Consider the following 14,469-nt stretch of genomic DNA (forward strand, 5'->3'; position numbering starts at 1 on the left):
CTATAACTCCGTTTTGAACCGGAAACAGCACTATTTCCGGTTCCAGACGCGCCTAAAAGGAAACAAGACGCTGTGGCTGAAGTTTGTGTTCATATTTCTCTTAACGTTACCAGTTTCCACACACTGACAGGTGACTAAATGGACTATTAACACAACTGTAACATAATTGGCTGGACTGTTGTACCATTAATCCTTAACTAATGGTGAGTTATGGCCATTTTCCCCCAAAGACTGAATTAGCTAACGTTAATGTTAAAGTTATATTAACGTAGCTCACTGCCTAAATGATCTCTGACACTTCACCGTGGGTTTATAGCTAACTTTAGTCTACGGTGGTGGAAAAGGTATTCATGTTATTTACTTGAAAAGGCAATATAATAGAAAGCAGCTAAGCTCATTAACGTTAAGTTACTCAAGTACTTTTTAAGGGAAGTTACTTAAACTTTAAACGTTATCTTGCTTCAGTATGTGATGCTGCAATCTCTGCCTCACTGCATTACATGGAAATAGTTTACTTTTACTTAACTTACTTTTATTTTACTTTCATATTTACTAGTTACTTGATGATGAAAAATTATATTTAAAATACCGATAATGAAAATATGTTAATGTATCATAATACATCATGATATGATATGTTATAATAATGTAACTCAGCCAGGGGCCTTTATAATGTGTCCTTTTATTTTGATACATAGTACTTATTCTTCTTATTTTTACTTCTAATTAGTAAGTTTAACTTGTGGTTTTGAAGCTACAGTACTTTACTACAATAAAGTACCTGAATACCACTTAGTTAACATAGTAAATATACTGCACTACAGGTAAAAGTCCTGCATTCAAACAGAAGTATTAGCAGAAACTGTACTGTATTATCTAAGCAATAGTTAGTATACATTTTTATACATTTGTCCTTTGTTATATTATTGTATTATTACTATTTGGGCTGCACTTATATCGTAAAAAAATATATCTAATTGTGACAATTGTGAATCTTGACATATTTACGGTATGCCATAAGATTCATGATTAGTGAGAATGCAAATTTTTGCATCACACATTCATTTTCACTGAAAAGCTATTACAGTCATGATGTTGTGACATTTGTCTGAACCAAACAAACATTTTTTTGTAGGCCGGGGCATCTCTACAGCGCTACAGTACTACGTTATAGTGCTGTTATGTCACACATTTTTACTTTCATCAAAAAAATAGCAGCTTCTGCGATTTGGATATTGCACTTGACCAAATTGGGATTTGCTAATATTTTGATCAATTGTGCTGCCCTAATTACTATTGCTAATTGTAAACAGCCTTTTAATTTTGTCATGAGTCAAGGTTAAGTGGGTGCATTTTATACACTATTGTGATGTTTACGAATGTATCTATAAGAATCTATTATATTTTATAATAATATTTTACATCATAGTTTATATACTGAAAATACACCCAGTTGCCAGTTTATTAGCTACACCTAGCTAAAACTAATGCAGTCTAGTTCTGCAATAAATATCTTCATGGTGGTTATCACACTCTGTTTTTGTTGAAAATGTTTCTGAGAGTTGTTGATTCAACTGTACGGCCAGTTTAGAGGATGTAGTTTGTGGTGTTGTAGTGTGTTATGCTGATAAAGTTTTTTTCAGGTTGAAGGATGACAAGAGGACCGAAGTTCAAACATCCACTCTGCTGACCTCTCCTTGAGCAAGTCACTGAATTTTTACTAGCTCTAGGGCGCTGCACTGTAGCTGATCTCTGACCTCAGTTGGAGGTGTACAAATGATGAACAAGTTGCCCTATGGGTGCAATAAAAGGTCACATATAAGTGGTTCATAAGGTCTTGAGGATGAGGAAGTGGGGAGACCGAGTGAAAAAGGTTGAGCAGCTTGCTCAGTCGTTCCAGCTCAATCCTCTGGCCTCACCCTACAAACCTCGACTGTGGCCGTGTCAGCCTTCCTCCATCTGGAAGCTCTTCCCTCGTCAAATTATGGCTTTCGGCTTTGCTCAGAGCTGCAAAGAGGTAACACAAGACTTGGCACTTGATTATGTCATCAGTCTGTACCTTAGATTTTACATTCTGTGTGTGTGAATGATAACGTGCTGATATTTGTGCTTTGCATTCCCTAGGCTGTACATGTTTTTGCGCTTGAGAAAGAAAAGACCCCCCTTGGTCAAAGGATGTACCTGGTTACCAGTTACAGTGAGCTGTGGCATTACTACAGGTAAGTATAAATTCTATATTGCAAAATGCGGTGAATCTTCGTTTGTGCGTTGATGGTTATTTGTTTTTCAGGACTTACACACAGTCCTTGATGCACTGCTATGAGGTGATACCAGAGGGCGCTGTTTGTAAGCTTTACTTTGACTTGGAGTTCCACAAACCCTCAAACAAAGGAGCTGATGGGAAAACTATGGTGTCTTCACTTATCCAGGTAGGGTACTTTTCACTGACGATGTATGTTCCTGCGTTCTGTTCAAACTTATTTTTATCAAACAGCTTGCTTCACATTCAGATAACAATGATTCAGAAGTTGATCAGTTTAATAATTATTAAAATGTGGCATAAAAAAATAAATACAAAGGGGAAAATACAAAGGGGAAAATCCCTCCCAACCTGTATATATTTCACTCATGTTCTTCTAATTTCAAGCTGCAATGTCCTGCTACAATTAAGGGCTGAAAAAAATTATAAAATTTAGATATTTTAATTAAGTTTTTAGTGACATTTTAATCCTTGGGACTGTAGTTTTCTTTCACTATTTAAGTGTGTAAATATGTCTTCGCTCTAATGGGGGAAAGAAAGAATTTCTGAGGGAAAGTAAGGTTCACTGTTGATTCCAACAAGACAAGGATGATTAGTTGAATAAATCAAAATGATAAACTGTGAAAAAGTGATAAAAGTGATGGCTTAAAGTTGCTTCTGGAGACTAGAATCTGTCGCATATGGGAGATTATGTGTAGTTTGTAGTTTGTAGTTACTTTCTTAAAGATGTAGGATGTACTGTATATTTACCGGTCTGTGTGTTGACAGTACGTTTGTGACAAGCTAATGGACGTTTATGGGATTCAGTGCTCCACAAACAATGTCCTCAATCTCGACTCCAGCACAGAAGAGAAGTTCAGTCGACATCTCATCTTCAATCTCCAGAATGCAGCTTTCAAAGACAACATACATGTGGGTATGTTCTGTGTTGAATAGAAGGAACAAAGACTGATTTTGTTTTCTTCAGATATAACTTCAGTTCATATATTCTGTCTGTCTTTTTTTTATTAGGTAGATTTATCCATGCAATTCTTCAACCAGTTCTGAGCACACCCAAAAATGGTAGTGTCCTGAATGTTGGGATGAATTCAGTGGCAGAGAACAGTGAAACACGGTTTGTTTATCAGACATGTGAAAAGAAATATTTAAAAATATTTATAATTTTCTCTGCTATCATCACTTTGTGTAATTTTTGTCAATGACGCACTGACAGCAGAACGCATGCTGTTTCTGAGGGGAAGCCGGCACAGGCAGGTGAGATGGCTGAGAGTTCACAGACCAAGAGGCGCAAGCAGGAAGAGAGAGACCTCAGGTTCCTCAAGGTGAAAAACAAGGATGGCCAAGACTGTCTCTTTGTCGATCTTGGTAAGAGAAACCACAAGCTTTTTTTACCATTATATCAGAGACATGCACTTAACTTATGTTAAACATTACAGAGTTGTTGTTTTCTTTAACTTGAAATAATCCCATACTTTGGACACTTTCTTCTTTGTCCCTTGCTATTCTCTATTCTCTCTCTTCCTCCACTTTGCAAACAGCTCCATTATAATCACGTCAAATTCACAGCGTAAATGTGATGTGCGACAGTAATAAATGTCCGTGCGAAACACTGTGCTGTAACGTTAACGTTATAGTCAAATGGATTAAACGAAGCATCGATGCAAAGAATTTGTTTCAAAGCATTTTATGAATCGATTTTACCGATTTAATCAATGAATTGTTTCAGCCCTATTGTTTTGTAAACCTTGCCAGTATTTACTAATGGTTATATTTTACAAAAACAGGTGTTTACACCAAGAACCGCAATTTCCGACTTTACAAGTCATCAAAAGTTGGAAAGAACGCTGCATTCACTGTGGCAGACAACAACAAGTTTATTGCCAAACCTGAAAAGGGAATTTCCGAGGAGGAAAGTGTATTCTTGGCTTCCTTAATCTGTAATGTGAGGTACATAGAACACATTTTAACGCAGTTTTTTTGGCTGCTTCAATTATTACCTTTATCAAGCCACAGCAATTAGAGCTTATTTCTGTGTGTCATTAGTTTCACAGGTCAAAGGATTCTAACGTGGGACATCCCAGAAACAAAGGAATCCAAAACCTCAACGCTACTTGGCCAGCAGGGGTCAGCCTCAAATGCAGGTAACAAATGACAACAGAGGCATCTCTCCATATTATGCATACATAAATAGTGTATTAAATAATCAGCCAGCATAGCAAAGTTTTACCTTGAAATTTTTCAACATAAATAGTTTTAATCTTTAGTTTAAACTTTTTTCCCATGCATCACTGGCAGACTCACTTAATGGCTGCCTGTCGTCCCCTCATCAAGAAGTGGACAACTTTGTATTAACTGTGGTTACAAAGGATGGCGTACATGGAAGTAAGTGTTGGGCTGATACAGGATATGCTTTTGCAAAAGATGTGTCCTTTTCAAAACATGTGCATGTCTAGTTTGGGACCTGGGGCTCCCACCAATGGTTGTTTTCATTATCGTTTAATCTTTTGATTATTTTCTCAATTAATTGATAAATAGTTTGATGAATAGTTTGGTGTATAAAATGTCTGGCAGCTGTGAAAAATGTCTGTCACAATTTCCTAAAGCCAGAGGTGATGACTTTAGATGTTCAACCAACAGTTCAAAGCCCAACAATATGTATAAAAAGCAGAAACCCCTCATATTTGATGAACTGGAACATATTTTTAGTGGACAAAATAACTTGTATCAGATATCAAAATAGTTGCAGATTGTTTTTGTTGTTTTGATTAACTAATTGATTAATTGTTTTAGTCCTAGACAACCCACATTTCTGTTGCTTTGTAGCAACATACAAGTGCTGAAGATACTGTGCATGGTGTGTTTGTGGAGCTGGTAAATAGTTCTACTAGATATCATCTCAAATTTTGGTTGTCTGTGTGAGTCACCTAATTGATACAGGTTGAACTTGTGTTTACTTAGATTTAAAAGCTGCTTTAAAGTTAATTTAGCTCAGATTATTATTGTAGCTGGCATTGTCAGAGAAGATTTGGCAAATGTTTCATGGGCACAACCCACATACTCAGCTCTGCTGTTCGTTCCACAAATGCATGTTCCTTACCAATGTGGCACCATTTAAAAAGGAAATAATCAGGATTTCCAAAGGTATAAGATTTATTGCCAAGAAGCATTGTTACAACAAAGAAATACTCACCAAACACACATTTCCTTACTTTTTGTGCGTAGTTTATATGAAAAACGCGATATATGATCAAAACTATTGTTATATTTTTGTTCTATACCACCTCAGCACCTTGTGATAGCATACAGTATGTTTCTATGAACATTTGGTGAGTTGTGAAATTTGTGTGTTCAAACCATCCACTGTCAGACAGACAGAGCGTACTATGCAAGGACTGATTGTAACAGTGTAAAACAGGAATGTCTGTTATGTATACTTCAACAGGCATCAGGCGATGGAACTACTTTGCTGCTGAACAACTGCTTGTCTACGACATCGCAAAATACCGCTGGTGTGAAAATGTGGAAAGGTTTCATAAAAGCAACAACATCATGTACGTATGTTTCATGTTTTGTAGACAGTCTTTAAGTGTGCTCCGCCTTTCTGATCTGGTCTCATCCTCCTCTGCAGGATTGTTGTGGATCTCAAAGAGGAAGTGTGGTACCAGAAGTGTCACGATCCTGAATGTAAGAACTTCCGGTCCTCAAGTATGTAATGCGGCCATACAGACCTTTTCTAATAAAAAACAACTCAAGGACACATGATCTGTCTGTGGGGTAATAAAATGTGGTAATAAAACCTGTCTGAGAAACATTTTTAATGTTACAGGTTACCCACTGCCACAGGAGATCTGTGTCAGCTACATCATGAAACTGGTTTGTTTGCTATACTTTTAACTAGCACCTTTTGTTAAAGACACGGTATTCTTCACAACATGCAGCAGCGTATCATCACGTCTTCTGTTCTCTGACAGGATGAGGAAGACCAGGCTTACTTAATGGACGACGCTGGAAACATTGAACCCAGCCAGGCACCAAACCAGGCCCGTCAGAGCACATTGTGTCCAGAGGAGGAATCTGCTGATGTGTGGGGAGACGGACAGGATGACCAAGAGTATTTAGAGAGCCTGGACGAATTTGAACAAAACAGCGGAGATATCTCTGATCAACTTCTGCTGAAATGTATGGAAGATTTTGATTCCCACTAGAGGATGAGATTTATTTTATTTTGCCTGGCTGTACAGCTTTAAAGATTCTGGTAACACTTCCAAGTCCTCCCTCCGATTTAGCATTTAAAAGCATTATAAACAATGTAAAAATGGTGTATAACACCCTAGAATGTAGTTGTAAGTGTTTATTATTGTATTTGTCAACCACTGTAACTTAACTCTTCCTGTGGGCACCCATCAGTGAAGGCTGCTGTTTTAACAGATTGTGTATTATAATATAGTAAAACACACTTGAAATATAGTATAGAAATATAAAGTTGTTGACAATTACTGTACAATAATAAACACTTAAAATGGCATATTTGCTTATACTACATTAGTGTTATAAAGTATTTAATAAAATGTGTTGCCAAAATATATGGATTAATGCACTTTAACAATTAGAATGAAACAAAAAGGTTTCTAGCTACAAAAATATTTAGAAATCATTTACGCCCTTTCAGGAATCCATCAAAATATGTTTCTCCATTCCAAAAGACAAACTGTATACCACAATTTTGGATTATTTTATTTGGTACAGTTGATAAATAAAGATACTGTACATATAACTCCAGCACAAAACTGCACCTTTGCCCTTTTCACATCATAAGAGTCTTAAAAAAACAACAATATGGCTTAAACTGTCAACGAGGCCTCGACATGATTAAATGTGTCCTATGACCATAAAAAAATGTGAATTCACAACACGTTTTTTGTGAAACATCTGAAAAGACTCTTAGTTTCATGGACCATCAGGGAAAAGTTAATTTGACATGCTGACGAGGACGTGGAATTACTTTTGAAAAACCGGCTTCTTAAAATGAACAGTGATACTAGCGAGCCAAATAAATACCCTGAAGACGTGTGCATCATACAAATGACCGTATGTAGATTTATCCTGCAACCAATGGCACTGAAACATGAAAAAGGAAAAAAGGCATGTACATTATCGTAACATTTGAGATTTTCCATGCAGAAACAAAAACAACCAAATGGCACAAACGGTCTGTCAAGCAACAAGATTCCTAATAGGCCATCATCTACATTGCGCACCAAAACCGGTTTATCAGTCCTTTTAGCATACAGCATCGAGAAACATGGGAATGCAGGTAATTATAACTACAGCGCATCAGGCTTGACACTTTGCATACAAATAGACTTTTCAGCAGATACACTATTTACAGGTTTAATGGTTACATTAAATATCAACTTAAATAGAACCAAAACATTAAATAGTCTGGTATATAAATACTTTGTCACTGTTGAAAAAGCATGTTTATAGGATCTTTTGTGGTTACCAAGAATAAAAAACACGCAGAAATGTCTTCAGGGGCTGGACCTTTCTGACCATGACATAGTCAGATTTGATGGCAGTTAAGGCATAAGAAGTCTCATTTCCCCTTCGTTTTTAAACCCTTACTCGTGGATAACTTATACCGGTCACACAATGACATGTTCCTGGATATTATGAACTAATAAGCCAGTGATGGCAGGGTAAATTTAGTGCTACAATTGCTAGATGAAGTGGGGACAATACATACGTCAAACTGAAATTCATTATCCAGTTTGTTTGAAAGCAATTCCCAAGATTGTGAATATTGTTACTTGTAGATAAATTGAGGCAAATAACCATCAATAAACTATTTGGTTCTGGCTGTGTGCTCTAAATGATTGTCACGTTCCCTACAGTATTCCTCGATCCCAGATTACATCTTAATTCCAGCATAGAGTTCATCAATTTTCCCTATGAAGCGGCTCCGAAGCTCAGCCCTCTTGGCCTTCAGGGTGGGTGTCAGTAAGCCGTTCTGGACAGAAAACATCTCAGGATGTAATGCAATATCTCTCACCTGCAAAGAAAAAAAATATAGTGAATAGTTAATGCCCATCACAAGAATAGCAGCACATTCTGACATTTGATTATTGTATAATTTACATTTGTCAATTGGCATAATTGACTTTGGCATTAAATCAAAATACCTTAAAGGGTATCTTCAGTAATTTTCAACATGGATCCTAATTTGATGAAAAAATGTGTCATTTGTTCAGTATTGAGCAAAATAGGGCTGCAACATAATTCTTGCGGGCAATTGCACCCCATCAAAGTATGGCCACTAATGTGCTTGTTTTTGCCAATGACAGGCTCAGATTGTTATTGTAAGTGTCTGGCAATATGGAAAGGATCCCTACAGAGATAAACCTTTTTTAAAAGAGTGAGATCATTTTTGTTTAACCAGAAGCAGTCATTTTATCACTCTCGTCAAAGCCACCAGACTCCGTTGATAAAAACAGTTTACCTCGCAAAATACGGGAGTTGCTGTTGTACCGCTGCTTCGATCGGTCAAATTTGACGGGACACAATTGCCTGCAAGGATTCTGTTGCACCCGTTTTGCTGCAGCCTACTGCAGCACGCTCGCTCAATACTGTACCCATTTTTAAAAACTGTCCCAATTAGTCACATAGGCACAAAAAACATGTGAAAATAGGGTCCAGGTTGCAAAATACCAAACTTATCCTTTAAATAACATATTCATTTTTTAAGTAGCTGGTGATTTATTCAGTCTGTGAATTTAAACTGATAAGTTTGCTAAATATTTCAGTTTAATTTGAAGATGAGAAATAAAGAATTATTTAATTAAATGTGTTTTTGCACTTAAAGAAGTTGCTGATGCCAGACCAAAGCAGCAGAATGAAAAATGCAGAACTTGATAGATAAACAGGTCAAACATGGCAACAATCACCTGCTCAAATGACTTTAGTCCTGCCTCTTTGCCCAACCTCAGGATGTCCTCCAGAATGGCATTCTTCACATCCTAAAAACCAATCAGAAAAATATTATATATGCATAGCAAGAAAGGCCGTGTGTTTGGGCTGCTAATAGGCCTACTAATGAATCTCACCATGTTATTGCAAAGTTCAGCGTATGATCCTTCAATCCCCTTTTTCTTGATCCAAATAGGTAAAAAGTCTGGATCAGGTACCACTATCCCCACCAGGCATGCCTGAAAAATACAACACGGATAACATGCCAACCATACCAAGCTAGAAACTACTGTGAATATCTGAGATGTAGTGCTACATCGTTATCATGTTACTTACCTGTAAGCTTTCACCGTAAACAAATATCTGGGCCACTGGATCACTGAGATTATAGACGGTTTCTATTTTCTCGGGGGCGATGTATTCTCCTTGTGCCAGCTTGAAAATGTGCTTCTTTCTGTCAGTGATCTTCAGAGTGCCGTTCTGCAACAAACCAGGAGAACTTGAAATTAAGGTTACAACTGATGCTAAGCTACTAGACTTAATACCCACAACAATAATCAAAGATCAGTAGTGCCCTTCAGCCAGTTCTGCTTACAGGAAGCCATTTCCCAATGTCTCCTGTGTGCAGCCATCCATCCTGGTCGAGTGCCTCTGCTGTTTTCTCGGGATCTTTCAGGTATCCCAGGAATACATTTGGTCCTTTGACACATACCTAGAAGGAGAGGTGATAACATGTATTGTTATGCTGGTGGTGTTGTCTGGCACACAGACCTTTCCACATGCAATGTTAAAAATTGTATCCATGCTAGTGGCATGGTTTTAGGGGTGGCAATGTTGGTCTGTCGAGAAAAAAAATGTTAACATCACGTACGCCACCATGAGGTTGATGTTTGTGGTTTTTAGTTAAATGTCTTGAAAGCTGTTGAAATCTGGTTCAGACATTCATGTCCCCCTCAAGGTAACATTGCAATCACTTCAAACCAAGTTATATTTTTGTCCAATACTTTGCTAGTTAATGACCAAATACCTGCAAAAGACACTCCCATCAGTCTCAGTTGTACTTTGTGTTTAGTGATAAGTAGAAAAAGTGAGCAAGATAATATGTAAAACTAAAGTGTCGAACATGGTACACATTATACCTGCTGGACATCCGCATGTTAGCATGCAGAGAGCATTTAGCTCAAAGTACTGCTGTGCTATGTACATCTGCTAACATGACAGTAGACTCTTATTCATTAACATAATTGAAACTTAACTCTGTCATGTGTTACTTGTGTTTATCATGATTTAATTTGTATATCTACATACATACATACATACATACATACATAGTATTTCTTCTTTACAACTTGTTAAGCTGAGTAAAAATAACCTAATGAAACTGGAAAAGGGTACAGTAAATCCCTTATTATAGTGTAGTGTGGGTTGGAAAACCCACTTGACAACAGAGGACTTACTTAGACTTACTTAAACTCAGCATAAAACAGTTAGAATAAAGCAAATAAATACATTTCCACACCCACTGTGTGTATTTGATTGTTACTGAAGCAGCACTCCTCACCTCTCCTTCTCCGTTGGCAGCCAGGTAATTCATTTCTGGCACATCCACCAGTTTGATATGATTGCAAGGCAGAGGAGCCCCAACGTGTCCTGAGACGCAAAATAGTCACAGGTTATTGTCATAGTTCAAATTGTGTAAATTTTACACACAGGCCGTAATACACTAGAGTGGAGAAGAGCCACCATTAGTGGAAGTTCTAGCTTTTACCTGCTGTCCAGTCCCCGGGCATTGACAAGGAGCACCCGGCTGTACATTCTGTCTGCCCGTAGCCTTCATAAAACTGCAGAGTGCATGGCATGTTTTTAGTGACATTAATGAAAAAATAAACAAAGTTATTCTATAAAAATTAAATGAAGTATATGTGAGTCACCTGACAACCCAGTGCAGCTCTTAGGAACGTCAGGATGGTTGGAGACACTGGAGCTGCTCCTGTAATCATGAGTCTGACACGACCGCCCAGGCTCGCCTGCAAAGAGTGAATCAAACAGGAAGACTCGAAATGAAAAACTGAAACACCGGCCCATTGTTTATTATACATCATAAAGTCCACTGAAGTTTCAATTTTAGAAAAAAAAGCAATAAATAATCTTGTGCCTTAAGGAATATGTACGAACATAGGCTCTAAAACTATCACATTTATAAAAATATGTATTTATTATTCTGTCCATGAACCTGCTAACAGAGGACCAAGACTGAAAGCTGAACAAAAACACAGGATGCTTTTACAGAGTGTGGCATGTTTACCTGTACTTTCTTGAAGATGAGTTTGTCCCACATGCTGTCTGTTCGGACCACGCCATTTTTAAGCTCTGCCTCCTTCCTTCTGAAAGCCAAATCAAGCAGCCATTTCTTCAGTGGCGTGTTGGCTTGACTAAATACCTGTGGAGAATAGAGACTAGCTTGGTTTGAGAGCCTCCTGCACTGGTCCCGCCACAGAGAATTACCACTATTTGTTTTAAACATTAAAGACGGCAGCCGACCAGAGAAGTAGAACCTGTGACTTGAACAGTTAGTGAGTAAACGGAATGAGTAAAAAATAAAATACAAAATAAATTATAGTCCCAGAAGAAAGTTCCTGAAAAAATGTAACAAGAAAACAGTAAATCAGGTGGCTCTTCTCTTATCTATGACTTTTGTAGAACAGTAGATAAACTACATGAACTTATGCTTTGTCTGACCTTATCAAACATGCGGTTGAGGAGACGTGGGACCACAGGAAAGACTGTTGGCTGCAGTGTTTTCAAATCATCCATCAAAAGTCGAATGTCCCCTTGGAAATAGCCGATTCGTGCCCCATGGATGAGGATAACACCCTGATGAAAAGCCAGATATTACAAAGAGTACAGTCTAGACCTGCTCTATATGAAAAGTGCAACGAGATAGCATCTGTTTTAAATCACTATATAATTATATATATAATTTAATTGAAACTGAATTGAATTCCTACTTGTTCAAGTCAGTGTGATGATATATCCACAAGGGGACATTTCACTAGATATTGACTGTTTGTTGATTAAACAAAGCTTTATTTCCCAAATTTAGAAGCAGCGTTCTTAAAAGTCACCTTGAAAGTCAAAGGCTCCTTGGTCATTTATGGATCACAAAATTCATTGAAACAGAAGGACATTAAGCTTAATAATATATGTGTCGTGTTTTTTTGGCTATGCTAACACTGCACACAGGTTCTCGCTTTCTTTAAAGCTGAAGAGGGCTGGGTGTCTGTTGAAAGTTTTTGGTACCTGTGCCAAAATGATTCCCGAGTTTCACTATAGATAGCACAACAATAATACTTTCTTTGAGTATAATAAACATGCTTGTTTCTTTAATACCCTTTTTAAATTAAGCTTCTTAAAAGGACGAGTATTTAATTTATCTGCAGCTATAGACCTCGCAAATATAAAATACAGTCAGAAATAAATTAAGTTTATACATAAAAATGGAATTGTGAATCTGGCCAATCATTTAATGCCAATGTTTAGTAGAGTTTTAGGCACCCTCAGTGCGACACATTTCAGTACTCGAAAAGTTTTCAAAACCCAGCCCTAAAGCTGAAGAGGTTAAGTTTGAAGGAGATCTTAAAAGCCATTACACTTCAATATTGTTATTAAAAGCAAATAGAGCACTTCTATCAATATTCCCAAACCTCTCACATTTTTTTTATAATTTACAAACAAAACCTACTTATAAGACAGTTGCTTTTAAAAACAAAATGAAAACTCATTACAGAGCCATAATTTAGTCCTATGACTCTTTAAACTACATTAGTAATTTCATCATGCAATATGTCTGAAGGTAAACGAGTCCAACACATACCTGTACAACCCTCTCAAACATGTGAGCTAGGGGGAGATAGGATACATGAATGTCATGGAGGTCCAGCATGCAGTGTACCTGCAGGGGACACACAAAACACATGCATGTATGCAGGTCAAACATGGCATACTGTACCTCCACCACCCTCTCAAACATGTGGGCCAAAGGGAGGAAGGAGATAAGCACATCTTTTTTGTTAGGCTTCAGTGTGCCCTGGACGACAAAACACACAGGGTAGGAAGAGGAGGAGGAGGAGTGAACGGACACAGGAAGAAGACAGAGGAACGGAGACAAGAAGGACAGGAAAACATAAAGGGGTCAAAGAGGGTCAACCTAAGTCTGACAGGGATTTTAGATGTTAAGCAAGGTCCATCGAACCGCTTAGTATTTACATTTTATTTGATCCAAATCGCATGACTGCAAGGGTGTGGGTTTCAGAGGTTGGGCACAATTCATTCAGAGGTGAAAAGAGAAGGGGGAGGATGCTATTTTCTGCATTGTTATACATTTATCTAACAAATAACAAATAGTTGTTTCTTGTGCTTTCCATAATAAGGGGAGTAAAACGAAGAACTCTGTGTCTGTGTAAATGCTCTATTATTAATGCACGAATCCTACTCATAATCACTTTTAGTTACTGTAGTTGTAGCAATTTATCTTTATTTTGTTCACTTCCTTTAGTTCCTGTTCTAATCACTGATTGGCTCCCACTTCCACCTTTCATTCCTCCTAATTGAGTTGATTGAGTTCATCTGTTCACACTATTTAAGGACTGCACTCTCTTTCACTTCCACATGGGGCGGCAGTTCTAGTAAGAAGTTTAATTTACTCTTTAGTTTGATCCTATGTTTATGAAAACTTAATTTAGATGTCTGTCTCCTTATTTCTTTGAAATGGACATGTGAGTTTAGTTTCTAATCTTATCTTTGCTTTCTTTCAGATCGAACAACTCATGTGTGTTTCTTTTCCCTCATTATGTTGACAAATGCCTCATCTGAATTGGAAGAAATAAAACGTTTTTCAGAGGATATTCATAGTTTCCTGGCTTCCTTCTGCGCATTCTGACCGATGCGCCCAATGACAATAGTGAATGTACCCTTTTGAACCCCTCCTACTTTACAGTTGCACTGTTAGAGAACTTTATGGTAGACAATATTATTTGCTTCTTTACCACAAAAAGTAGTTCTTTACTGCCTTCTCTTTGATATTCAGTTCTAGTGTGTTTTTAGGAGAATATTAACAGTAAACAAAAACATAAATCATTTTTAATCAGATTTTTTTTGTTAAATAAAAACATAAAAAAGGAGTTTCCCCCCAGCTCTAAGTAGGGTAAGCAGCAGATGTTTTGCATACACAACTAAATGCCTCC

General features: G+C 37.4%; 2 protein-coding genes across 6 annotated transcripts in view; one reads left to right on the plus strand and one right to left on the minus strand.

Moving 5' to 3' along the window:
- On the plus strand, positions 1–8,117 carry primpol (primase and polymerase (DNA-directed)). Of its 3 annotated transcripts, none has more exons than XM_038713315.1 (14): positions 1–130; positions 1,644–2,017; positions 2,125–2,219; positions 2,291–2,429; positions 3,029–3,176; positions 3,272–3,374; positions 3,474–3,625; positions 4,045–4,207; positions 4,304–4,401; positions 4,556–4,642; positions 5,703–5,811; positions 5,889–5,965; positions 6,087–6,133; positions 6,232–8,117. In XM_038713315.1, exons 2-14 carry the CDS (start codon positions 1,844–1,846, stop codon positions 6,463–6,465), a joined length of 1,626 nt encoding a protein of 541 aa, XP_038569243.1. In that variant the 5' UTR covers positions 1–130; positions 1,644–1,843; the 3' UTR covers positions 6,466–8,117. The 3 variants fall into 3 exon arrangements, with proteins under 3 accessions (XP_038569243.1, XP_038569242.1, XP_038569244.1); XM_038713314.1 differs by having other exon boundaries at positions 50–203; XM_038713316.1 differs by having other exon boundaries at positions 50–203; positions 3,477–3,625.
- The window catches only part of acsl1a (acyl-CoA synthetase long chain family member 1a), a 24,308-nt gene continuing 16,812 nt past the window's right edge, over positions 6,974–14,469 (minus strand). For 2 of the 3 annotated variants that reach the window (XM_038713312.1, XM_038713311.1), the window contains exons 11-21: positions 13,101–13,178; positions 11,966–12,100; positions 11,532–11,666; positions 11,158–11,253; positions 10,995–11,067; positions 10,788–10,876; positions 9,822–9,938; positions 9,563–9,706; positions 9,364–9,465; positions 9,205–9,276; positions 8,172–8,312 (exon numbers count right to left, since the gene is read on the minus strand). In XM_038713312.1, the coding sequence (XP_038569240.1) occupies positions 8,172–8,312; positions 9,205–9,276; positions 9,364–9,465; positions 9,563–9,706; positions 9,822–9,938; positions 10,788–10,876; positions 10,995–11,067; positions 11,158–11,253; positions 11,532–11,666; positions 11,966–12,100; positions 13,101–13,178 (1,182 nt within the window). Of the gene's footprint in view, positions 8,313–9,204; positions 9,277–9,363; positions 9,466–9,562; positions 9,707–9,821; positions 9,939–10,787; positions 10,877–10,994; positions 11,068–11,157; positions 11,254–11,531; positions 11,667–11,965; positions 12,101–13,100; positions 13,179–14,469 lie in introns of all 3 variants that reach the window. The other variant, XM_038713313.1, reaches the window with a different exon arrangement.

The sequence above is a fragment of the Micropterus salmoides genome, unplaced genomic scaffold, assembly GCF_014851395.1.
Source record: "Micropterus salmoides isolate LMB-PRFRI ecotype aquatic unplaced genomic scaffold, ASM1485139v1 Ms_hic_scaffold_12, whole genome shotgun sequence".
NCBI classification, from domain to species: Eukaryota; Metazoa; Chordata; class Actinopteri; order Centrarchiformes; family Centrarchidae; genus Micropterus; species Micropterus salmoides.